Raw genomic sequence first — 27,098 nt, forward strand, 5'->3', positions numbered from 1 at the left:
ACACACACACACACACACACAGAGACAGACAGACCGAAGGGGTCGAGGTGAAGACCAGCTTCAAGTTCCTGGGTGTCCATATCCCTGAGGACCTTTCCTAGGCACTCAACACCTCACCCTGATCAGAACGGCACAACAGCACCTTGACTTCCTAAGGAAAGCCCACTTATCCCCCGGATCCTACTGAACTTTTACCGCTGCACTACTGAAAGCATCTAGACAGTTACTGCTTTCCTCCAAGCGTCTCTCCGGATTGTACCATTGACTAAACACTAACTCTGTGGGAGAAATTACAGATACAAATGAGGGGGGGAAAAAAAAGGCAACCACTTCTCAGAACAATTTCATGTACAAATATCCAATAGCAGTAGGAGCTCATTACCTAAGCCATGTGATCCCCCCCCCCCCCCGTCCTATAACAGCATATCTCAATGTTTTATTCCCGTTATATTTTGCAACAATAAAAATTTCTGTTATTAAAGAATGACAGGTTGTACTTTTTGTCCATTTACAGTTACGTGTAATGTTGCGAAACATCCAGGAATCGAGTTTCTAAAAACCAAAAAAAAAAAAAACAACAAAAAAAAAAACAAAAACCAGCTTTCAGCTTTACAGGCCGTTACAAACTGCTGAAACAGGAGACTAAATAAACATCTCATCCCAGAAAAAGTCACCATTTCCACAGCGACACGCGTGCAAGACCGTGTCCCTGTGCAAACCGTTACCAGACAAACGATAACGTATTACAATAAGCGCATTAATATAAGCCTGTGATTAGATTTACAGCCGCACTGCTGTCCAAAATCAACTCCTTCTGACCACTCGAGAACGCGACGGCCCTGTGGTATAAAAATATATAAATCAGTGTGCTTATGTATAGCTGCCTTTAACGTGAATGACCTCATCCGTGATGAAGGAGGCTACAGTGATGCATGGGAATCAGCCAGGATTTGAAGCTACCGTTAGTGAACAGGGTTCAAAATGATGAAAAGTTCTCAGATGGACATGGTAGAAAGAAAAGAAATGCATAAGGATGAGAATAAATAACCGTACGTGCGAGCTGACGACAGACACTCGATATACCGTCAAGGTTGGCTGTATTGTTTGGTTGCTTGTCAGTAAATGGATCTGGCCAGACTCCTTGAAAAGACACACCAGATCTATAATGCATGACTAACCCATTTCCCATGCCTGCCAGCAAAATACACTGCGTGTGGGTGTGTGTGTGTGTGTGTTTGTTTTTAGGTCTTTCTACAGTCTGCCCCAGTGTTTAAAATGCATGCGTGCACTGGCCATTGTGAAACCACATGAAATTATAGGAGGATGGTAATATAGGGGTGAACAGCAGCTCTGAAGCATGCGCTATTCCTCCTCCTCGTCGGTTTCGAGTGTTGTGGTACACTTATGGGTGTGTGCGCAAGCAGCTGTGGGTTTTATAGAGACTCCTTATGCCTTCCAGGGGCACCAGATGGATGTCTTTTTGACCGTGTTAAGCAGACCAATAACAAGAAGGCCACTGTGGGGTTTTGGAGAAGAACCAGCTAATTAAACTTTTTTTTTTTTTTTTTTAAATAAATAAAAGAGCTATTCATATCGGTAGCCGTGGAGGGTGTGTGGCGTAGGTTATTCAAGAGTACACTCCTCGTGTTCAAAGTTGAGCACCATCATCTCTCCGGTCCTTACGAAAATAGACAAGGGGCAAAAAATAGATCTGAATGAAATATTTATACAGAACGCTATATAAGTGATAATGGATAAAATAATAATAATAATAATCCTTTTAAAACAGGACTATTCAGGCATTCTGTACTGACGCCATGACAAAAATATAACATGATTCTCAAAGGCATTTCTTCATTTAAAAAAAAAAAAAAAAAATTTTTATATAAAAATTATATTTGTCCTTTTCTACAAGTAAATATTGGTTTATGTAAAATCTATTTTATGTCACGTGCAAGTGAAATCCTTTTTTTCGACTGTCCGTCATACTGTCTATGGTTGTGTGTGTGTGTGTGTGTGTGTGTGTGTGTGTGTGTGTGTGTGTCCAATAAAATTTTATTTTGAATTCTAGGACACGATATACCAGCAATACAATAGTGTTGCATTAAAATAATAAAAATAAAAACAGCCTGATTTATAGATGGATGGATATTTTTGAATCATTTTAATTTAGATTTTTTTTTTTTTTAAACACTGACTGTAAAATGTAAATTTTTACAATCGATGTTAAAGATTAAAGTAGGACATTTTGTACTCAAACTCATTTTTGTATTTAATTTTATTCGTAGAAAATAACTAAAAACATGATGCCCGATATCTCACAGAAACGTACTGCGACATAACGCATCACAATATCAATATTACGGTCATATCGCACAGCCCTAATGCTGACTGTACATTATAACCTTCCGTTCCTGTACATGTATAAAAAGTTCATTCCGAAAAGGACTTATGAATAAATACATAAATCTCAGCGCCCATAAAATTAAGAATATCTAAATCATTTAACGTGGAGTTCGTGTGTGTCAATAAGCGACGAGTTCACCTTCGCTCCGTCACCTAATGCTACAGGTACACTTTTGAAGGTGATGAGTTCACTCTCGAATTGGACTGAAGGATATAAATGGTGTTTTTGCACACGCAGACCCGTAAGCGTTTCGCTACTATTCGCAAAACAAACATGACTCATCATGACTGTCCTCGAGCTTTTGAGCATGTTTACCACGTGCAGACAAACGCGACGAGTTGATCTGCTTACACGCAACAGAGGAGGTGTGAACACACGACTCAGGGCTGAGCACACGCTACGGCTGAGAACCTGAAAAACACTGTCACGTTTTCAAGACTGTGCGCTTCTCTGATGGAGTTCTTTACCAGTCCAAACAGGATTTTTGTGATCGTTGCGGAGTTTTGTTTTTGCTGCGGCTTTTTTCTCTCTCCAGAATTTGTGATGCAGCTTGCGATGTAGTGTAATTGCTCGTAACGCTGTTTTTTGTGCTTATTTCACCGGAAACTACGTGAATCGGCGAAATCGCGATTGCAGTAAATTGTTTTGCACGATCTTTCAAGGTGATGTTTGTCGGTAAATGACACCGTTTAGCTGTACTCGTGTTCGAGACACGTGAACGCGACGGCTGAAGGCGTGTTGTGACAACGTCACATGACTCGTCTTGGCAAAAATCTGAGGAAAATCTGCTAAAAAGATATATATTTTTTTTAAATCAACAAAATAATAATACAAATAAATGAATAAACAAACATAAAACATCGATAAAGAGACGTTTAAGGAAGAATTGTGCGATACTGCCTCGCGTTCGTCAACGATTAAGCGATAACGGTTCTTTCAGTTAGCAATAATCGACAGAGGGCGCTCCTTTCATTTCACAAGTGTAATTCCAGTATTAGTCTAAATGTTCTCAGCATCAGGTATGGCAATGTAAATATAAATACAGCAGTCTGAAGTCTACCAAACAAAAAACAAAACAAAAAACCCAGCCTGAAACGATGTGAGACACTTCACCTCTTAATAAACTGAGGATCGATTTATTCGATACGATAAATAACCCTCTCAACGAGGAGAGCGAGAGTTCACCGAGGGTCCAAATAACCGTCCTGCTTTAGATCCAAGTGCACTCAGAGCTTACATTTGGACTTTAATGAGTGTCGACTATAAACGCAGCCTTGACTGACCGTGTACTCCACGCTCACAGCGGCGAGCGAGAGCCGACTGGTCTTTATCGATAGACCTACATGATACTGAGTCTGTGAAAAACAATGACTCGGCGGCATCGACTCAAATGATTCCTCGTTCCAGCTCTGTGTTCGGCTGTTTTTCAAATTCCCCACTTGCAACTTCAGGTCCTACGCTGCAATTAGTTCCCAATTACTGCTTGGCACACAAGAAAAACTCTTAACTCTGGTACATTTCATCCTGTCATATACAGCGTCTCGGTAAATGTTTACACAGACGTTACTAGTGTGTACACAATGTTAAGAACCTAATGGCCTTCTTTTTTCCTCTTACGGATGTCTACACAACACTACGTTGCCTCGTTCCTGATCCATACTGACCTATACAGCCCATTACTGAACCCAGTAAATCGCTTGGCCTTGAAAACAAGAATTATTTGGTCCTTATTTGGCCCGCTCCGCCGACCCCGTTTCAAAGTGCAGCTAAAATGACACTAAATTAGCTTTGGTTCAGCAAATCAATACATGTGCACATGAACCAAAAAAAAAAAAAATCGAAGTGGACAATTTGTTCGTTTTCTGACTTCGAAAGCATGACTCAGCTTTAATTCTCGGGCCACCTGGTCGCAGAGAAGCTTCCCAGGCAGCCGAACTGCACAACAAGCATCTTCGAGGCTTTGTTAGCTTTGTTTAATTTACTCTTTGTGTTTGCTGACTGCAAAAATGAATGCACAGGGTCAAACATGTGTGTCTGAAGCGAGAAAATGAAAGAATACAGCGACGTTTGCGGTAACAAAACGTGACATTATGTGTTGCGGTCCTAATGCATGTTGTCACGCTAATGACCAGATGATACGACGAATGACGGCGAAGTAGAAGTATTTCGTGATTAACGATTAGGGGTGTAACGACGACATGAAAAATGTGATGACGTGAATCGTGGAAATGTGCGAGATCAGCATTCTGTTAATAATGATCTAATCTAACAGTGCAATTGCACCGTTTGAACACCAGAGGTCCCAATCTCCACAAACCGTAGCGTTTAAATATATAGCGAGCACGCTTTTCACATGATCACATTCTTACCTGGCGAGGCTGCGCCATTAACGGGAATGCTTGGAACGCTCCGGATCACAATCGACAAGTTTTATAGGTTATATGGTCACACAACCATGTTGTAACTGTTAAAAGAGCTGCTCGATAGCTATCAAACAACACCAGCCCCATGCTGCTGCAATCTACAGCGCCCAAGAAAGCGGTCATGGAACCCGGGCGCTTTAGCCGACTTTGGGGCTCTAATTCGGTTTAAAAACATCTCATGGTGTTTAAACAGTATCGGTAACAAAGAGTGTGAGGACGGCGGAGTTATCAATGAGCGTGTTCGTTAAAAACGAGCGCGAGGTGCTGTGAATTGCGAACGCAAGAAGATATTTGCCGTCGTTCAGAGAGCCTGTCTCACGTGAAAGCAAACACAAAAAGTGTGTTAGAGATAAGCATTTTAGTCGTTTCTGTTGTTCTAATGCTAATGATTTCCATTACATCGCTTCTATACAGGCCTCAGTAGGTGGTCGCTGGTTTCCTCATCACTCAACATAAGGAGCCTTGTGTTTGTGCGAGATTATCTGATGGACAGAAGGTCATTAAAACGAGTCTGGAGAGCAGATTAAAATCAGACTCGGTAATGATCATCTGCATCATCCATAAGCTACTTTACATCGAAGGACTGACTAGCGTCCGTCGGCAAGGTTACGACATTTCACTCGGTCGTGTGCTGACTGGAAGCGTCTGAAAATCCTTTTACTGTTTCTGGAGAAAGGAAAAGAAGGAAATAAATCAGCATACACCAAGAGCACTGAACAGAAACCCCAGCTCACTGAAAGCGGTGATATTTTTAAAGTCAGGATATTCCTCACAGTGTAAATTAGCTGGCGAAAACTGCTAAAGCATTCTCACCATTTACACTACATGCAAGAAATGCCTCTTTAAAAGGTCATCGTGTCCTTTCTTTCATTTAAAAATAAACCCAGAATAAAACAAAAGAAACAGTCATGATTACACCAGATAGACTTCTTTAAAAGTTTTAAAACCATAAAAACGTTAATAATTTGCTAAAAGCATTTAACGCGGAACCATAACGTCTGAGAAGTTCACTCAAAGTGTCCCTGAGGGGTCTGCAGAACTCGTAACCTGTGCACTGAAGTGTAAAAGAAGGTCTCGTGCTGAATGAGCTCATACTCCAGCACTCGCATACATACACGGAAACGACCGACTCCTACAAACACATTCGTGGAAAGGCAAGAAGGTCAGATATAGCCCTGTCCGCTGCCGTTCCTGGACATCCGACGCCATTTTGTTCCTGGCCTTCGGAAAGGCATGACATCTGGCAGAAAAGCCGAGCGGTCGGTTAAGGACGCCCGGTCCACATCAGTGTCCAGCAAAGACCCTTAACATGACAACCATTTAAATATCTGCCAGGAGTACAATTTGGAAATTATTTCTCTTTGTCAAAGAATAACATCATTATTTTTTAAACATTTATTTATAGCTACATTTCCCCATGCCAGAAAATTTAAAAAGGAGCAGTATTACTTGCACGTTGCTTTTACAAACTGCTGACACTGGAGTCTCCTGTAATCTCCGCAGACAAACTGCGAGTTAATTCCCGTCATAGCAATAGCAGCTTAAAAAAAAACAACAACAACACTACTAATGAGAACTCGAGCACTATTTGTCAGGCCCATGAAAAATGAATCAACACCAATCAGAACAGAGTGTGTGGCAGCACTGTGGCATGAAGGCATTTAAATGATGTATTAGAGCTATATTTTTCTGTTGCGGGTGCCATATTTAGGACTGAAATTCTGGCACGAGGCAAACGTGACTCGAGGTGAAATGATTCACTTTACTTCAGAAGTGAATAAACAATACCTCGACATGGCGGATAATATAGACTGGGATCTTTATGTACTGCTGATTCCACTTTCACTGGCAGGAAACTTACAAATTTGTGTTCTCCTGATATGGAATATTTATCTCAGGCATACACAACCCGTCTCCCTGTCTCCCCTGATTGTAGGGTGTATTAAATGTAGTGAAGTGTATAAGTGCAGTCAATTATCCGTATAAATGAACACCAACGCAGTCGGTCTCTTATCCGGTCCTCAAAATGACCGCGAGTATACAGCGTGACGTCTCAGGATAGGTTAAGTACTCCAACGCTTTTGAGCATAGAGCTGTTCCTGGTTCAAACATTATATACACTTCTGTTTATATGGAGGTTTCCTTTGGGCTTAGGAGGCTGAAATGTCACTATAACCAAGCAAACACGTTCTCAGCCTTTAGGGAACAAAAGATATGAAGACCCTGTTAGTCTGCCCTTACATCCATCTAGAGCACTAGAACACCACACACTTTCTCCAAGTTAACCATCTGGGATTAAATAACACCGTAAATAGTAACAACAATAATAATAATAATAATAATAATAATACTTTGAGAATAATAAAGATTTGGACAATAAAAGCTATTTTCCCCCTCTCTTTTCTCAACACACCATGTCCTTCGATGTTCTCGGAGAACTTCAGTCCATAATGGTGCACTCATTAATCCTTTACAGTCGTTCCTCACAGGAAAGAAGGTCTGAAAGTAAATCGGCGGACTACTCGCTAGCGTATAATGAAGAAAAAAAGATTTAAGAATGTCTTAATTCGGTGATGTGGTAATAATTGTGTGATGAAGCAGAACTGTGAGACTACTTGACATGCCGTGCACATTTTCACAGACCCCCTGCAGGTGTTCCACAATGTATGGAGCAGACTGTGAAAGTGTGCACGGATCATTTCACTACAGGTTTAACAAGGCTGGCGACAGTGGGCAGTACGCCACAAGGCCAGATAAAACCAGACGTGACCCGTATTGCTCTCATGCAGTATCCAGATTTCAATATCCTTTACTATTGTGTTCTCATCGAGGGTAAAAGATAACGCTGTATTGGCTAAGCTCGGAGTGTGATGGCGGTGTCACTGTAACAAAGGTTGTACAGGACAAAGGCAATAACATATTGTCCACTATGGACTACCCAGACTCTTAGCAAGGTCAGGTCACAGACTTGTTATTGTAACATCACTTTTAGCTTTAATCTTGATTGTGTTTTTGGGTTAAAGGCAAATGCTATATGGCGGAAAAATCCTTTCACCAGCACCTCTCTCTCTCTCTCTCTGTCTGTCTCTCTCTCTCTTTCTCTCTCTCTGTGTCTGTCTGTCTCTCTCTCTCTCTCTCTCTCTCTGTCTCTCTCTCTCTCTCTCTCTGTCTGTCTGTCTCTGTGTGTCTGTCTGTCTCTCTCTGTGTGTCTGTCTGTCTGTCTCTCTCTCGCTCTGTGTGCCTGTCTGTCTCTCTCGCTCTGTGTGCCTGTCTGTCTCTCTCGCTCTGTGTGCCTGTCTGTCTCTCTCGCTCTGTGTGCCTGTCTGTCTCTCTCGCTCTGTGTGCCTGTCTGTCTCTCTCGCTCTGTGTGCCTGTCTGTCTCTCTCGCTCTGTCTGTGTCTCTCTCTCTGTGTCTGTCTCTCTGAGTTAATGTAATGTAATCCCGCCGTCTCTCATACCGAGGTCCACCATAAGGAGTCACATGTTTAAAAGCATAGATCTGCTCTCCTCCTGCTAGCACTTCATTCTGGAAAATTGCATTAAGTCATCTGTATTTAGTAATATCAGTTCCGTTTTCCTATAGAGCATTTACATCCATTCCTTTCCCTTTTGATTTCACTCTGTTCCTCAAAACCAGAACACGCTCCATGCGGTCATGTGGAAGGTTTCTCAGGAAGTGACCCTTGTACAGAGTAGTCTCTGAGCAGTAAAACGTGGACATGTGACACACACACGGAGAACAGCTCACACGTTTAAACAAACCTTTCACTTTGTATACTTTGAGAAGGATTTAAGCACACACACACAAAAAAAACAGGATTTCTTCAAACTAGTCTAGGCTATACAATCAAATGCTAAGAAATACTTCCCTGACAGACTGACGTTTTCTTTTCTTAAAAACAGTAACACTCACATGGTGAGATCACAGCCTTGCTATGTTCAGAAGTGAAGATGCTTTAACCTACTTCTATTGTCTCATCAGTGTTGCTTGTCTAATGACCTGCATTCATGACTCATGACCTACATGAAATACAATCTGCTTTAAACTTGAATGTAGGTCAAGTGCCACATCTAAAACAGGGAAAAGCGTCAATGTATATGCAGGTACACTTGAGGTCGTAAGTTTACACACGCCTTGCAGAGTCTGCAAAAATATTGAATCATTTAAAAGAAGAAGCGGGATCATAAAAATAGAATTTCGTCGTTATTATTTATTTAGTTAGTTCTGCCCTGAATAAGCTATTTCACATAACAGATGTTTAGACATAATCCACAAAACACAATAACTGAACTTACACAAATGAACCAGTTCAAAAAGTTTACACACCCTCGATTATTAATACTGTGTGTCGTTACCTGGATGATCAACGACGTGATGTGTTTATGTTTTTGCGAGTAGGACGCCACATACGTGTGGGCTGAAGAGGAATAAACACAATCTCCGTTTTCCTCTGATAGAGAGTCTTTTATCCGTAATGCGTCTCAACAGCCAACAATAAGTCTGTGGCTAAAACAAATAACCTGACCACTTCAAGTTTCTAAACACAGGGCGGGATACGAGTGCAAGGCAAACCACAAACCTGCATGTACACGAGAAAGCACAGAGAGAGGGCGAAAAAAAAAGAGAATAAAATTCCCAAAGTCATAAGACTGAAGTCGTTTACTCTTGAAATGACTCAACACCTACGTTGAGTAGGACTAGGACAAGAAAAGCACATTACAGCGAACGCAATGCGACTGCGATGCGCTTTTACAGCACACCAATACAATCGGGTAAACCTGTGATGAGTCACAGTTAGAAATTGAGCACTAATAGATTACATTTTCTTTTTTTTTCCTTTTTTTTTTTTTTTAAAATCATGCCAATGCTTTAGAATTTATGTAAACACACAGAAAACATCTGGAGCCTTCAATCACAAGGGACAATAGTGCAATAACGATTACTAAACGATATCCTGTGCACTCATAACATTTTGATGCAGCCTACAAATCTGTAATAATCAGATCGATCAGTTCATTTGAACAGATCATGTTTTCTTTATAATGAAGTATGATCACAACGTAAAAGGGAATAGAGTAAAGCATGGAAGGCCAATCTTAACCGCAAAGAGCCGGTGTGGCTGCAGGTTTTCATTCCAGCCAAGGAGAAGCCACGCCTAATTTCTCCGGTTTAATCAGCTGATCTTGAGCCTCAACTGACTCTCAGGTGTGGCTCCTGAATGGCTGGAATGAAAATCACTCAGGAGCCACACCTGTCTTTTTATTCCTGAGACTGAACTCAACTGACTGAGCTCAATCTGAATAAATCTGTGTTGTTTTAGACTGATGTCTCAGCTAACATGCTGAACTAATGCCACTTAACTGTAACTTAAATTATGCCATTTTCGAGCTCGGGACGGAGCTACAAGGAGAGAACGGCGAACTGTATAGACGTTGTTATAGATTTAACATGTGCATTAGGGTAAAACAAGTCGATTTTGTTTTGAAGATTAGGTCTAAAACGGTTAAGTAGGTGGATTCGACATTGGAATGATTTTTTTTTTTTACTCCGTGAACCCATGTTCACAAAGCTCCGCCCCAGAATCTACAGTGTCCTGTAGAGTAGTATCGATGAAATGTCTGACAAGAGCCACACCTAAGCACAAACACACATTCTGGATCAGAAGTCAGGTTTCTGAACCATTTAGTACATCTGTGCTGTGGTCATAGCTTAAACCACCATTATTATTACTACTATTATTATTATTGCACCTTTAACCAACTAATGTATTTACAATCAACACAGATTAACATAAGTTAACATAAGTAACAGATTAACGAAGATAACGTGAAATATTTCTATAAACTCATGTAAAGTAGTGACGTGATTTTTTTTTATTTATTTACTGTTGACACTGAACTCAGGGTTGTGGACATCTTCCCAACTTTCCGAGAAGGAATTCCAAGTCTTTTCCAAGTCCCCCCCCTCTCCCCCTAGTCAGAGTAACAAGCTTTAGTGGTACACACAGCATGACCTTAGCTAATTGGCACACTCACAAGCTTGCTGTCATGGTCACATCAATAGCAAAAACTGCATTAGATTTCATAATTTAAGATTAACATACATTTTAACAATGTGCCAAATATTACATACTAAAAAAATAATTCAATTGAGACTCATAAAGAAGCCATTCAGACCGATGAATATTTTTGTATGGAACACATCCACCGAGCTTTGGGTTCACAGCAGTGCCAACTATGTGTTTGAAAGAAAGAACTCAACAGTTCATCTCAATATCTCGAACTGTCCCGGTTCCAGATTAGAAAATAACTTTCCTCTTCCCTTTTCTTTTAAACAAACATGAATCTTTTGCTATAACTATTCCTGGAAGAGCAGGAACACCGAATCACGGGAAAAACTTTCTTACACAAACTCGGACGTTTCGCTGGATAATGAGAAGCTCAGAACTGGCTGTGATAGAGCTTTAATACCTTCTGTTTAGTCGTGTACATACACAGGGCTCAGCATGCTTCACAGCATGCCCTAATAACCAGGAAAGACAGGTTTGGCAGTTTGTTAAACTGAATTTCACAAAGCAGCGACAGTATTAAATGTCCTGCTGGGCATGTGCCATGAATATGTTGAATGTTTGAGAAGTTCTATTTTAACACTCTATGCATTCTGAACAACAAGACCCTTTTATTATTACTCCGGTTAGGGAAAGATAGTTACGTACATTACGGATGTAACACAATGCCATAATCTTTGAATCACGATTTGCATCTGAAGTGGGCGTGGCCTAAACCAGAAGGGAATTTTGTTTTTAATGAAATATGAACTCTAGGCCCACGGAAACTCTACAAAGCACCAAAGTAAAAACATAGAAATCAACAAGGTGTGTGATTTCTGGCTCGGGTATACGGCTCGACACCGCTCGAGTTCATAACTGGTCTCTAACAGAAATTTACTAGTATTTTACTTACTTGTGGCCAAATTTAAAGCCACCACTACCCGGACTACGCAGTTACAAACGACTGAATGAACGAGGTCTTTCTTTGTCCTGCGAGCTTCATGCTCATGCCTTCATCGCATTAACATGAAAAACCTCCGTTCGGGTTGCGTCCTATGGGAGTCTCAACCAGATGCCAAGAACGAACGAACAAACAAACAAACAAGAAGAACAGTGCGCTTTCTACTTGTGCCTGTTTAGAACACATTATCCGTTTAATCCGACTTAGGGTTGGGAAACGTGGCAAAGATATCACATCACAATACATTTCTACGATACACGATATGCATCATGATCCTTAGACTTGCTAGCAAACTGTCAGCAAAAGTGTAGCGAGTTTAATGATCGTTTAAACACGCTTGTTTTTAAACTCTTTTTCCCGCACAAGCTGTTTTCCATGTGGACCGTTTCTGGAACAGAAAACACCTGTACCATGACGATCAGACGCGATATGCAAACAAGCTTATCCAGCACCTGTTACTGAATACTGCGGCCTGTTTAAACTTTCAGCACCCTGTTCAGGTTTCTGGAGATCCATCACGACCCTGAGAGTCAGTACGGCGTCTTTCTACTGTACTGAGATAGATTTACACCTGCCACAGTCTGTCCACACACCACATCCTGGCACCACGAAATGACCGTGTTTTTATTTCCAGTTAATATGACGACATGGACGTACATCGCTAGTTAAGCTAGAGCTGCTCGCTCAAACACACACACAAACCACACATAAGGAATAAATATATGATGGGATGTGCTCTTATAGTAAAATAATCAATGAGGTCATGGTGTGCTGTGAACCAGATACGAAGCGGTGTTACTGTGAAAACCCCAAAGTGAATTCTTTTCCAATAAAAGCAAGTGTTTCAATCCTCTTATACCACTACAACTTCGTATTAATTAAACAACCTGCACTCAGGTCATACCGGTTTATCCCTTTATAGTTGCATTTAAAGTCTGCGAATGTCCACAAAGCTATTTAATTCAAGGTGGGCGATATGACAAAGAACATCTTCGTTCCAGTGAAGGGAAATGGTAAAGCTATGGCGTAACATAAGACATCGTATACAAATGTGTGCTTTGTAGCGACAGTTTGGGGAAGACCCACATATGGTGTTTTTCAACTTTACGAATGATTCTTGAATACGATTTAAATTTTTGTTGTTCTTACATAATGCCATTACAAATGATAAAATTCCCCAACGTTTTTTTTTTAATTTATTAGAACGGACTTTGGAAAACGTGTTATAAGATGTGTAACAATAGTAACGGCAACATTTATAGTAAATAGCGCAAACAACGGTTCTGTTTAAAGACGGAATATTTAAAGAAAGGATGTAACGCGGCATTATACTTTACATAAACCTGTTCATCGTACTTTTCAAACCTGTACCAAGTTCGTATCTCTGAAGCCACATTTGAACCTTTCTTTGATATGAGCTCCGTGCTCGGTGAAGTGCTGCCTGTTTATCTTGCGGTGTTTATTTGTTTGTTTATTTATTATTGAATCTAAGAGAGCGCAGTGTTCGTGAGTAGCGCAGGCTGTAGGAGATGTTCATCAGGTTAAGAAGGCTGTGTTTTTCCTTTCCTTTGTATTGGATTCAACTTTTAACCAGCATTAATGGATTTTTGTGTAAAAAGATTATGAGATCCACTACACACTACCGGTCAAAAGTTTGTGGACACTCGACTGAACCGTTTCTCATGATGTTAAAAACCTTTTGATCTGAAGGTTTGTGATTAAAATGTTTGAAATCTGTGTTTTAGACAAAAATATAAATTGCATCAACATATTCATTTCTTTTCGAAAACAAACATTTTATTTCCCAAAAATGTATTTTTATTTAAAAAAATTTTTAAACGGACGACTCGGAGCAAAATATTCTGAAAAGCAGTCGATAAGAGTCCGGTGTCGGTGTGAACTCCTTTAATACTGTTTAAAAAGCATCGCAGGGAAATTCCTCAAGAAATCGCTTGAGAAAACGCCAAGAATACATTTCTGGAAAAATTCTAGACAAAAAGGGTGTCTACTTTGAAGATGCTAATATTAAATAATATTAAGGATTAAATTATTTAGATTTATTTTGGGAGTTTTTTTTAATCACAACATAATTCCCATAGTTCCATTTGTGTTACTCCAGAGTTTTGATTTTATTATTATTATATAAAGAATGAGTGTGCCTAAACTTTTGACCGGTAGTGTATATCAGTAAAGTATATTGAGACATAACTAATCACAATATCAGTATTATATTGTACTATCACTAACTGTTATAGCACCTATCGGAGACATTATTCTAATGAATGCTATTAAAGTGTTAACAACAAAAATCAGTCCACTAGTTGAGGTACGTTTTGTGAAACTCTTAATTGTGAAACACTCGTCTGAGGTTTAAGCAGTTTGTGTATTGAATCAGTGTTGATTTCGTCATGCTGTTCCTCACCCCACTGCCTGGGCTCATGGTGTCCTGGCTGTCAGAGGTGGAGTTGCTGCTGTTGCCGCTGTCACAGTCACTGTTGCACCCTCTGTGTCTCAAAATGAATTCTGGGCATTCGCCCTCCTCCCTCTGCTCCGCTCTGTCCAGCTTGTCTCCTGGAGTTTCCTTTCTCTCTCGTACTGCCGCTTGACACCAGGATGATTTCCTCCAGACTCTAGATGTGCCACGGCGGACCAGAAAACCTGCGAATGTGAGATCAGGAGACCGTTAAAGAATGTGCGGTGTGTGTTATTTTTAATGAGTTATTAATGCTCCAGCAGTCAAACACCTCATTATAGTGTTCCAAAGGATACCGAGCCAATTAAAGATCACGTACACCGTAGCATCTAAGAACCTGAAGCCGTTTTAGTGTCACTGAAGCAAGCACATTCGAAGGAAAGTAATACTTCTTCTCAGCCTCAACACTAATGAACACTCAGCTAAAGTTAACCATAAACCGTATGCGATGTACAAACAAGGAACATGAAGGAAAAAACGCTGAATAAATGAGCAGCGGAGCGAAGATGCTTCCAGACAGTTGTACCACATGACAAAATTAAGCAATTAACATTCTAAACATCCTAAAAATGGCAGAGTTGACCTGAAGATGGACAGACAGAGGGGTCGTTATTGAGACATGGATGCCAACTGATTAGTGCTTTAATATGACTAAAGTAGAGAGGAAAAAAAAAAGAAAAGAAAAAAAAAAGAAGCATGCATTAGACTGATGGAAGATCGACCGTGATCTCTCATCTGCAAGAGCAGTCTGTCGACAACCACACGTGTTCTCCTACTTAATCTAGAGATTAGTGACGATATGACTTATTACACACTTTTCAGCATAATACTCTGAGGACATCGCCGAGTCCATCGCTTCAAGCAACGTCTCCAGTGTGTCAAGAGTCCCAGACGTTTGGGCGCTGCAGGAACCCCTGCAGTTTTTCCTTGGAATCCGAGGCGCCAAATCAACAACCTAGACAATAACAGACTAGGCTACAGAGGAAACATCTGAGAGAAAGATTTCAGTGACGAAAGACATGCAAATGCTGCTGGGAATAGCAGGAAGGCATATCCACGTCCAAACAGATGGTGTTGGTGACAGAACCTAGAGGGACTACTCCCAAAATTGTAACAAATAAAAATGCTGGTGGACGACATGTGCAATCTAGGAAACGTAAGGACTTCTGCACTACTCGAACCCAAGCCAACAGAGCTTGAAGTTGAAGGAAGAGTTTTATTAAGGGAAAACCTTAAAGCTTTGACAGATTTTTCTTAACTTAAACACAAAACAAACAAGGTTAAAACCAAACCATTTTTTAAATATTAGCGTGCACTTTTGCCTCAGTAGCAGGCCGTTCAGTTAAGCTAAAGTACACAAAGAACTGTTTGGGAGGAGAACAAGAACGTTACACCACCTCCCAGTGCGATAAGAATCACGCCAGAAGGCACATGACTGCCAAGTTTTACCGCTCCACTGGCCAACCTCATGCCATGCCAATCGCTCGATGCAAAGCCTTTCATACGGCCATTTGCAGTAAAGCATCTCGAACACTCTGACTAAAGTTCAAGGGCTGAATCCAAAATCCTGGCTTAGTCCTTTCTCCGTATTAATGAACTGGTCCACTTTGCCTTGCCATAAAAAAAAAAAAGAAACCCATCATTTCTAAAAGCGGAAGTGGTTGAATCAGTGCTTATTTCGCTCTTGAAATTGAAGCAATACTCTGTATAGCCACAGCTGCAAGAGTGTCTGGCTGTTTCCATCTTCCTCACTCAAAATTTATTCTCATTCTAACTCAAAAGCATGACCACAGCTGCAGGCTAAAAAAAAAAAAAAAAAAGAAAGAAAAAAAGAAAAAAAAAAAAAAGTTTGGCCTTTGTACAAGTGTGCCATGGCTCTTGTCCTAGCCAGCAAGCAAACCGAGACAAGAACACTACTCTCGCGTGTCCTTCCAAACTAAACGCACATACCGCAGGTGCTTAAGAAGGTCACACATGCTTATCAAGTGCACACACCCAGCTAGATCTAGAGTGACAGACGAGGTTGGTCAACTTTGATGAACTCTTCAGCTCGAACACACGACTCCTGGGGAAATCTGCTGTGCGGCTATGTTTGCTCGCACCGAGATACAATCATGTGTGAAAACGTGTAAGGCTAAGAAAAACCATTTCATTAAAACTAAAAGGTTTAGTGCAAACAGCATTTTATGCAAAACTGAAGCATGGGGTCTAGGGTTAATTTTCAGCGGTTCACAGTATAGCTAGTCATCCATGGCCAGGAGTCCAAGACAGCATAATTGGCCTAGCTCTGGATGGGAAAGATGGCAGAACTTTCTCCTCTGTCAATTAGCACAACAAGAGGCCAGTTCGCCAGTTGTGGCATCGGAGGTTCTTCTTCATCGGAGGAATCACACGCAAACATCCAACCTGGTAGATGTCATGTAATGGGAGAGAAATACCTAGAGTGACAAATGAGGTTTTAATAAATATGTAGCTAATAGATATTTACATAGCCATAGCTAGCTGAGTGATGAAAGAAATGGCATACGATCCTCGTTTGTCACTTTGGGAATTTTTAGAATAATTCAGTATAACAAACACAAGACAGACTAATCCTAATCACTAATCCTTATGCTAGCGGTGGGAGATGTACCATACGAGACACCGTGCAAAACTTGTCCACATACCCATAACAATGCATTTGTCAAGAACGAGTGCTCCAACTCAATTTAAGAAAATAAAAGAGAAAAAAAAAAAATCACTCGTTTGGAATAGTTTACATCAAAAAGTTTCGAGAACATTATCTATTCTTGGCACTGCCCACCATTAAAAAAAAAAAAAAAAAAAAAATTTATAGCGTTTTAAACTGTACTAATTGTTTTTTTTCCCCCCAAAAAAAACAAAAGACAAAAACTTCACACAACTGAGCTGAAGATCAGTGAGTGTTAGGATGATAGTGCTTTCACTCATTACTGTGCGAGATTTTTAAAAAATGGATGCTGTTGCAGAATAGCTCAGAAACCCTTCACTATGTGTACATGTACACGATACGGCTGCAAATACCAACATAAATAGTGGAGGCAGTATAGCACCACGCAGCACTGGTTCCTTTACTGACTAAACAAACTTGTCTCAAATCACATGTGTACTATTCGACACAGAGTACAGGTTTTCTTATTACGTTTTAGTGTTTTAAAAACCTCTCATGTAGCCTTCAATCCTACTGAAATGTCCATTTCGAGTACCAGCCGTCTGGAGTTTCTAGATGATTAAATACTTTTGGATGTATAGTCAGAGTGATTTGACACACAGATCATGACGACATTCAAGATGACAGCGATCGAGAGAAACAGAGCTCGTCAGTGTGTTTAACATCACCAGATGGACAGGGATCTAGTGGACAAGTCACGCGTCGAGTACAAACGAGCACAAGCATAAACACGTTCTCAGCAGTACACAAAGTGCTTTGTTTGAGTAAACTCAAACAACTTTTCTCAACTCTACTGTCTCCACTTCCCCTCATTCCACTCTTGTGGAAACATGTGGAGCTCTGACAGATCCAATTAGAAAGTGCAGAAGGTGGAGTGGAAATGTGTGTTCATCAAGTGGTGAGAAGTAGCCTCTCTGCTCAGGGCCAAGAACGCACTTGACCCTTGTTGCAATTCGAATCGGTAATGACTGAAGGAAACGAAGCTACGAGTTGGTAGCTCGCTAACAGAAAACACAAACACACAGATGCAAATATAAAACTCGCTTTACATAGATAAACGTGAAGCTAAAATGGATTCAGAACTGCTGACGTGACAGAAGATTAACATATAGATCTTTACAGGCTCTATACAAAACACTGAAAGTTTGCTTGACTAACTGCTCTGGTAAACTGGCTGGAAAGTGAAATATTTATGGCGGTTTATAATCTTTAATGATGTAATAAATACTTATGGCTCCTGCTAAAAGACCATTAAAATAATTAGTGAGGAAGCGGTGCAATTTTACTTAAAAACTGCACTCAATTCAAACATACGTATACATCATTAAATAAGCACATTTTTCATAAACAGCTCTGACACCGAAGAAACCGAATCGGTATTTTAGTTCAACTAAGTGATCGTGTGACATTGAGATTCGCTAGATAAAAATTTTAACTGAACCACTGATTCGTACAACAAACATTTCCATAAATTGCTCCGACGGCATGATACGGGCGTTAAGGGAGTTCGCTACGACTTAATAAAGATTGCTCAACGGCTCAGATGTCCAATTGGCGATTAAAGTGCAGCGAATGAGTTCGCTGTGTTGAGAAAATCCCAAAAGAAGAAGCGTGACCTTTGTGTGACTAGACGTCACTGGTGCAAGCGAACGATGTCCCGACGGCTCGCGTATCTCTCAGGCCAAAACATCTGACTTTTTTTTTATTCTCCCGAGTGGTTGTAAGATGGAGTGTGTGTGTGTGTGTGTGTGTGTGTGTGTGTGTGTGTGTTGGTGGGGGTCCAGAGAACAAAACCAGCAAACCGGGGGTATGAGCGAGTCCAAACAAAGGCAGATCTTGGTGCTTTATGAGCCGTATGACTTGCAGACACACAGAGTGATCCACTCTAAAGGGCTTTTTGTCTTTCGTCTCTCGGTCATAAGACTAGGCTGTGATAACTGACAGTACTCGACTGACAGACAGGGTGTGCAAGAAAAGCAGGTTCTCTGCATGCACGAGAGTAATAGATGAAACTGAAGGGGGTGCCAATTACAGCAGAGAGAGGGGGGTTGAAAAAGAGCCGTTTGCAGCAGAGTCAGGAGCCACACTGACTGGAGTCTTCATGGCCGATGCACACTCGACGCCTCTTTCACGCTGCATTGTTGTGGAAATGTGCACAGAGAGAGAAAGAGAGAGAGAGAGAGAGAGAGAGAGAGAGACTCAAACAGCCAAGAAACTACTCTCTATACTCTAATGACTATCGGTCATCTACATTATTGGTAATGGAGCAGTGCATTAAGTCGAGGCTACTAAAAGTGTGTTAATCTTGAGGAAATTTCTTCCTCCACGTTTCAGGCATCATGATCAGTCATGCTGCGCTCCATTGTTACAGTACATATTAAAATTTTCCGTCTATTAGTATCTACCCACCAGTTCAAGTTACTCACACTGCACTCTGAGGAATTACACCACTTTCTGGAACTTAGTCAGTCTGGCGGAGAGGGCAGTAAAATATATTTACTGAAAAAAAATGTTGACGTGTCCAATACTTATTTCCCCTGCTGTAAACATAATACATTATCTATGTTTCCACCCAAGTTGCAAATTTAATGTTTGAAAAATCTGAACATCGCATAAAACATTTGCGAATAAAGCACCGTGTCCAAGAGAACAAAATCGTCACCTACGGGGAAACTGGCGCAAAGTACAAATACAAATGTTTACATTTCTGAAGCAATTATCCAATCGCATGATTTGTTGAGACTACATCACATGACAAGGAGTTTATTTGTTTTTTTGTAATTTATTTCATTTTATACTTCTCCGCCTCAATCGAGTGCTTGAGTTTTTTTACGTGCATTTTGGAGATTTTATTCACATCTGGTGTTTCCATCCAGCGCTTTTTTACACGATATCCCAAAATTCACATAAAAATACATGAGCGTGTTCGTGACGTTATCATACGCTACGGCTAGCGATCACACAGTAGAACACGCCGCTGCTGACCACAACTAAACCAAACAGCTGTCCATTTCAGGCTGAGCAGCGCCGCAGATTGCCACGCTAGTTATTTTTCAGCTTAAACCAACAAAGTGATTAATACTGAGTGTCAGAGGTTTTACAGAAAACTCCTTCTCAGCATCATCTTTCAAAGAAAGTAGAACATTTAGAAGGATTTTATAGTGCAAAGATTTAATTGTATTAATTTATAATTCCCCCTCCCCATTTCATTTTCAGCACAGGTTTGAAACGGATGTTTTCAGACGACGTCATCGCACCTCATCGTAATTTTTCACTGTAACTAACGCCTCTATTCAAAACTATTACGCTTCGCGTTTTTAATCCTGTATACAATTACGCATGCAGGGTGTTCGCAGCTTCATGGGCAATGATGAAAGATGAGTCGTGGGACGTTTTTGGCGCTGTCCTTTTCATTTTGTAATACTCGAAACTTACGGGTGAAACCTGGACGTCTGCGTTCGTCTTCCGTCTTTTTCGGTTTCTATTCCTTCTTTGAGAAATGTGAAAACGCTGCACATCTGTGCGGTGAAAATTTCCCCATGGGTTGTTTTTGGTCCCTCCTCCCATCATGAGTCAAACAAAAACAAAACCCTAATTTGTACTACAGTATCAATACGATGGGATTTCCAATGTGTTATTCATGACACGGCTAAAACATCCATTAAAATCGTTCATGGAATCATTAAACCTTTTTTTTTTTAATCGTCATTTTAGCTTTTATAGGATTACAAACCGAGTAGCTGAATTAATGTTAAATTACTAATCTACATCCTTAATATTTTTAATTGTTTTTTAAAAAAACAGTGTAGATGTTTGTCCCTCCTGAAATTTTTTGCTTTTGAGAAATGGTTTTTAAATATTTTAAGTATTTCTGTAGAAGCATCAAACAGTTATTGTAATGCAACATTGCTGTATTGCTGGGAAACTGTTACTCAACCTACATATCGTGATACATGTTGTAAGAATCGTGATATGATGTGAACTAAACAATTATTTACTTATTATTTAATACCGAGTGCCACACTGCTCGAAGCGTTTGACCTCACTGAGAGACCGTGACATTTAAATTGCGAGTGTTTCAGAAACAGCATGTTAGCCTTAGGGAGTTCAACATTAACACCCTCACCTAGCCCTGACGAACACTGAATTTATATTTAAAGGAGCCTAATCACACTGATTCTCTCTCTCTCTCTCACACACACACACACACACACACAGAAGATCCACAATAAGGTTAACTCACCCTTCAGTCTGCTATTCGTGAGCACCAACCTCATACAAGGTGGTCAAATGCTCCATTTGCCCTGACGCATGTCTCACACACACACACACACACACACACACACACACACACAGCCAAGGTCAAAATGAGCTCTCTACCTCCAAACTCAACTCCCAATCACAGAGTACGCAGTGACATGGACCACCATCAGCTCTACAACACACAACAACAACACAAACAGCATGGGACATTGTAGAGTCCATCTCCTTGGCAATGCGATGACATCTTATGGAATTATGGGATGTGAGGCACTGCGCTGTCAGGTATCCGTGAACAGAACGGAGAAGCTGCGACGCGCTTGCTCACACTGCAGTCCAGATTTCAAGCGTTTCTGAGAACGCAGAGATACTCATTCAATCATCTGACCATCTGTCCCATCTAGTGACGCCATTCTCGACATCGATAATGTTTACAAATGTAAAATTATATATTCAGCAGCTGGTTAAATGAAGATATATATGTGTGTGTGTATATATTTTTTTTTCCATTTAACCAGCTGCTAAACTAGGATGACTAGATGAAGGCAATTAGGCATATCTTAGAAATATCATATCCCAACACATGAAGGCATTATTGTACATCATATTTAGGTTTGTAGCCACAGTGCTCTAGTGCTGCATTAATATACAAAATGATTTAACATATGACAAAAATTAATTATTCAGCACGGACAATACTGGAAAACAAAACGTCTGGCTATCATATATTTCAATGTCCAATCAGCTAAGTGCTACTGTAAGACCTAGTTATAAAATTACAGATGATGCTCATGACATGGAGATCATACATGGTGCACGATGTTAAAGGAAAATAATCAACGACTGGGTTGCTGCAGTCCGACGCAAAGCAAAGCAAATTTATTGATTCATCGTTGATCGTTTTCCTAAATCAAGTTTTATACCACAGCAACCTACGTATTATTTTCTCATTTATTAACGAATGACGCATTGTACTTTTTAGCCATTTAATATTGCGGAATGTCCACGAAACGATTTAGCTCCTGTTTGAGCAGAAATAAACTGTCCACGCTTTCTCTCTCTCTCTCTCTCTTTCTCTCAAAGTTAATACATTTTTTGTAAAAACACATCTTGTCATGGTACTGAGAAACCACACAGCTTAAAACCCCTCTGTCCTGATGACTTTCCCGTGGCAGAGAACATAAACATCTCCTTACCAAAAAAATATTAAAATTCTCTATAAATCAAAAATTATACTCTTTCATAATCGGTTTAAGTGAAGCGCATGACGTACAAGTCCCTGTGTAAGTTGTTACCGTCAGAGCTGCTGTTACTGAAAATTAACTAACCAATTTTCTTGACCAATCAGAGTCGAGAATAGACATGAACAGCTTCCGTGTTCATTTTTCACCTGGGCAGCACTTAGTCTCTGAGTAAGGACACGGTAAACACGGCTCACACGTGACCCCGACTGAGAAAGCTAATCCGTGTGAAGAGGACACATGAACGTCATACAAAAGTCGTGTGGACGAAAGACGACGGGATGAAACGTGTCAGGTTTAAGATGCTTAGGGTACTTTGATAAATCCATCTCGAAGGTCAGGTTACTCGTATTGATCAGGTATGGGTCATGGAACAACATCATGATCTGTCTTTTCTTTTTCTACATAAAAATCTATAAATGTTCTCAGAATGGTGAGACTAGACTCACATCTCTTGGAATCCTGCGTAAAAAAAAAAGAAGCTAACAACAACAACAACAACAACAACATTGCCGTACAGTAAAGCAATCCTGTGATGACATACGACTCGGCTGGACCTATAATTACTGCTTATTTTGTTCTGACTTCAGGTCCCACACACTGATAACCAAAATTAATTTTAAAAAAATTCAGCCTTTTATTTCATTTTTTTAATTATTTTTCTACAGATAACGTAACTACCACACAAAAAGAGAGAAGAAGAAAAAGAAAAAATCATGTTTATATAACTAGGAGAATTTTTAAAACAGTACCATAAACGTCGACATCATGACTTTGTTTTGGCATCGGTATCAAAGATCAGAACGATGGTCTCGTGTTACCTTTAAGGATGGATGTCGGACATATACTCGTATAACCAGAGCAGATACGGTTGTTTACTTGGAGTGTTATCAGACAGGACACTGATAAACTATTTTGTTTCATTTACAGAACAGAACGGACAAGGTGCGCCTCTCGTGTCGCCGCTAGTATTAAAGCCGAGGGAGTTTTGCAGAACTTGGGAAGAGAAACTTCCAGTAACATGTTTACTGAGTACCCGATCAGCTGATATCGGTATTGTATTCAAAATATGAGAGGAGAGCAGAGAGAGAGAGAGAGAGAGAGAGAGAGAGAGAGAGAGAGAGAGAGAGCTGTAATCTGAGATTGTAATGTAAGTGAGAAGTGATAGGAAAGCGAGTAAACACTTGGGAGCATGTTTTATAAGAAAATCAACAACCGCCACAAAACATCACGTCGAGTGTTTTATTCCTCTTATCCCGGAGCAATTAGCCAATTATAGCTATTTACTAATGTATTAACAAACGACATGTCAAACCTTTTATAGTTGCGACATGTCCACGAGTAAGCGCAAGTTAGTTCCTGTTCTTCCTTACGTTACAGCAGCAATGAACACTATTTTCATTCTGTGGAAGTTAATAAGACACGCACACACAAAAAACAAAAAACATGTTACAGCTCGACACAAAGCGTAAACTCCTGACACGGGAGACTCCTTCCATAAGAGAAAGCACCACCATATTAACGATTATACCGTACAAGTCCACGTGCACGCTGTTACGACAGAAAGATAACGTTATTAGAACCAGCACATTTATATAAATCTGACAGAATGACTACTGTCCAGTGTTGGGTAGGTTAATCGAAAAAATTTAAATAAGAAAAAAATAAAAAAAGTAATCCAGTAGAGATTACTACTTACTTTACAATTGTAATCTGATGATATTACTGATTACAGCATGTAAAAAGTAATCAGGTTACTAATTACTTTATTTTCAAAACCTCTCAGACATACAAAAATACACTACAAACTGAAACTCAGTTCTTTCAGTAATTTTAATGCGCGTTAATGTATGACATGATCAGAAAAGCTTGGATTTATCGTATAACTCGCCTCAGGTGTGGTCACTGTTTGTAGGCCTACCAGACCGATAAAATGTAAAACTTTTCTAACTAGGCTAGTTTGGTGTCTCTAGCCAAGGGGAAGCACAGCTAAGCGATCATTGTCTGGGTTGCAAAGTTCATTATACTTCCTAACGCTCTGCTCATATCATGTTCACGTAAACTGGAACTCGTATAGACATTTACACTCTTTGTTTTCCTGCTCAGCATCAGAGGATGTTACCGTTTCAGTTTCAACCCCTTTACTGGTTTAAATAAATAAAAAAATTTTATATGCGTATATCCATTTTTTCCCCTCACACTGACTGAGCTAGTGTTTGGCAGAATTGAGAGACTGTCAGCCAATAAGACTCGAGTATTTCCACGTATTTTCCTGTAAACTCCATCTGATCGATCTCGCCTCCGTTCACTGAAGATATAAAATCACAGGCGGTCTTCTTTTACTGACGTTCAGTTACAAACCGCTCCAAGTGGAGAATTATTCAGGACTAAAGAAAAAAAAAATCTTCACGGCAAAAAAAGTGATTTATTTTAAAAACGCATTTGTAACACAAATAACAAATTTTGCTGAGATCAGTAACTAATCAAATTACATAAGTTTTAAACATAATGCGTTACATTACTGCGTTATCAGAAAAAGTTATTAGATTACAGTAACGCGTTACTTTCTAACTCGGATTACGGTCAGGAAATGAATCGCCATTAACCTTCCGGCCAATCAGATTCAAGAATTGTGGTGTTACGAATAATAAAGTAACACACTGTTACAAGCAAACAAATGTCTGTTTGTTTCTATCCATCAGGACTTACAATTTGTATCATATGACGTAAACATGATCTGAGACATCTCTTTTGACAGATGTTGCTGAAGAGAATGTTAGAAATAGAGTTATGTACTTTCCCTATAGGATGTCAGAAAAGCAGTTGGTGTTGAGGTGACAGCTTTAAGAGGAAACTAAACAGCAGAACGAAGACAAAGAGCAGGATGTGATGTGATGTGTACTCCAGAAACATGAATAAATCAACTTTCTTGACTATTTTTCTATAAACTTGTAAAAAATATTCCTCTTGCTGTCATTTCAATGCTAACTTGATCATTGTGATGCGCGAGGGTTTGTTTACAGTCTAGTTAGCTTAGCTTCAGTTAGCTTGCCCTCTGTCAGGCTTGAACATGAATAGCCATATGTTTCGTCCAAGTCTGTTTTTTTTCTTGTTTGTTTGTTCTTTAAACAAAATTAAAGCAGGACGCGTTTTTAATCAGGTGTTGTCTATCATGTTTGTTTTAAAAGGCAAATAAAAGCAGCCGTGAAGCACAATGCTACGTCTGACATGTAAGGTCTAACAGGGAGTCTGTAAATGTAGAGGTGCCTTTAAATACTCGACCTCGAGGTGGATTTAAAGTCCTGGCTTCTAGTTTTGGGGTTTGTAGCTTTACCCTTCGCGTTAATTTAGCTAAAAAAAAAGACAATAAAAAACACTTCAATATTAGGCAGGCTAGTTAAGCTAGCGTGGCAGGTTCAAATGAGAAAGGCCAGTGCACGAGCTTTACTGAAGAAAAGTAATAGAACCGTTAGGAGACTGGTTAAAACTGGTTTTTCTACTCAAAATCCCTGCGTGTCAGTAAATGAAACATATATAATATGTTATAAAAATGAACTTTACCTCCAAAGCCGAGAGTCAGAAGCTGTCCTTTAAGTGTTTTTGTCACAGAGTTGGGTAAATTTTGCTCCTCACTCCGAGCTTCTGGCACCGACCGCGTCTCTGTGAGCACTGACTTGTCTTTGACTGTCTGCGTTTCTTGTTGTCGTAGCGTTACCGCGTGACGCCCCTCGCGTGAGAGCCTCACAACCAATCAGAACGCTCCAATCGTAACCTGCTGACCAATGAGCGAGCACCAAAACCGAACGCTTACTTGGGTAACGTAGTTCCGAAGGTTGTTTACGTCACTGACGTCAGCTAGGCAACATTCACACAATAGTCAATTACGATTTGCGGCTCAAATTCGGTGTTTGTTTGTTTGTTTGTCTGTCTGTCAGTCGGTTGTTCCTAGTAGCTTCTTAAATGTTAATGTTCCCTTAACTGACATTACTTCAGTATTAATACACCATAAATAACATTACCAAACTAACGAACACTAAGTTCTTATTGTGGTATCATCAATGATATCCCTGCTGAAAAAAGGGAGAAAGCCACCACAGAAATTCTAATGGTTTCCATTACAAATACCACTACAAACTCTCAGTTGACCATTAAAACGATTACCGTTAACATTATTGTTATCCTTAATGGTATCCACTAGACATAACATCACCAGTAGAACGCAACCAATTACCAGTAGAGACCCACAGAGACCGTTACAGTTTCCATTAAAACCAATGCCATTCTCATTATAACCATTAAAACCATTACAAATTCTCTGAGGGTTTCTATTGTTTTGTTGTTGTTGTTCCAGCAGGGATTCTTTTACCTGAAAACATGAATATCTTTTTTAAAAAATAATTTAAAGTTGAACCTTAAAGGTGCACTAGTCATTTTTTTATTTATTTATTGTATTTTTTACTTGTACAAATAACCTGGAAGATACTGTATGTAACACATGATAAAGATTTTTATTTATTTATTTATTTATTTATTTATTTATTTTTACTCATTGCACACACTTCCATTTCCACCCATGTACAAAAAGCCCATTCAA

General features: G+C 39.9%; 1 protein-coding gene across 1 annotated transcript in view; it reads right to left on the reverse strand.

Annotated features, from left to right (window-relative positions):
- The window catches only part of adipor2 (adiponectin receptor 2), a 37,677-nt gene extending 11,450 nt beyond the window's left edge, over positions 1-26,227 (reverse strand). The window contains exons 1-2 of the mRNA XM_053649710.1: positions 26,066-26,227; positions 14,264-14,499 (exon numbers count right to left, since the gene is read on the reverse strand). Coding sequence (XP_053505685.1) covers positions 14,264-14,281 — 18 coding nt within the window. The 5' untranslated portion in view covers positions 14,282-14,499; positions 26,066-26,227. The remainder of the gene's footprint in view (positions 1-14,263; positions 14,500-26,065) is intronic.
- Positions 26,228-27,098: the final 871 nt, after the last annotated feature.

The sequence above is a fragment of the Ictalurus furcatus genome, chromosome 19, assembly GCF_023375685.1.
Source record: "Ictalurus furcatus strain D&B chromosome 19, Billie_1.0, whole genome shotgun sequence".
Classification (NCBI taxonomy): Eukaryota; Metazoa; Chordata; class Actinopteri; order Siluriformes; family Ictaluridae; genus Ictalurus; species Ictalurus furcatus.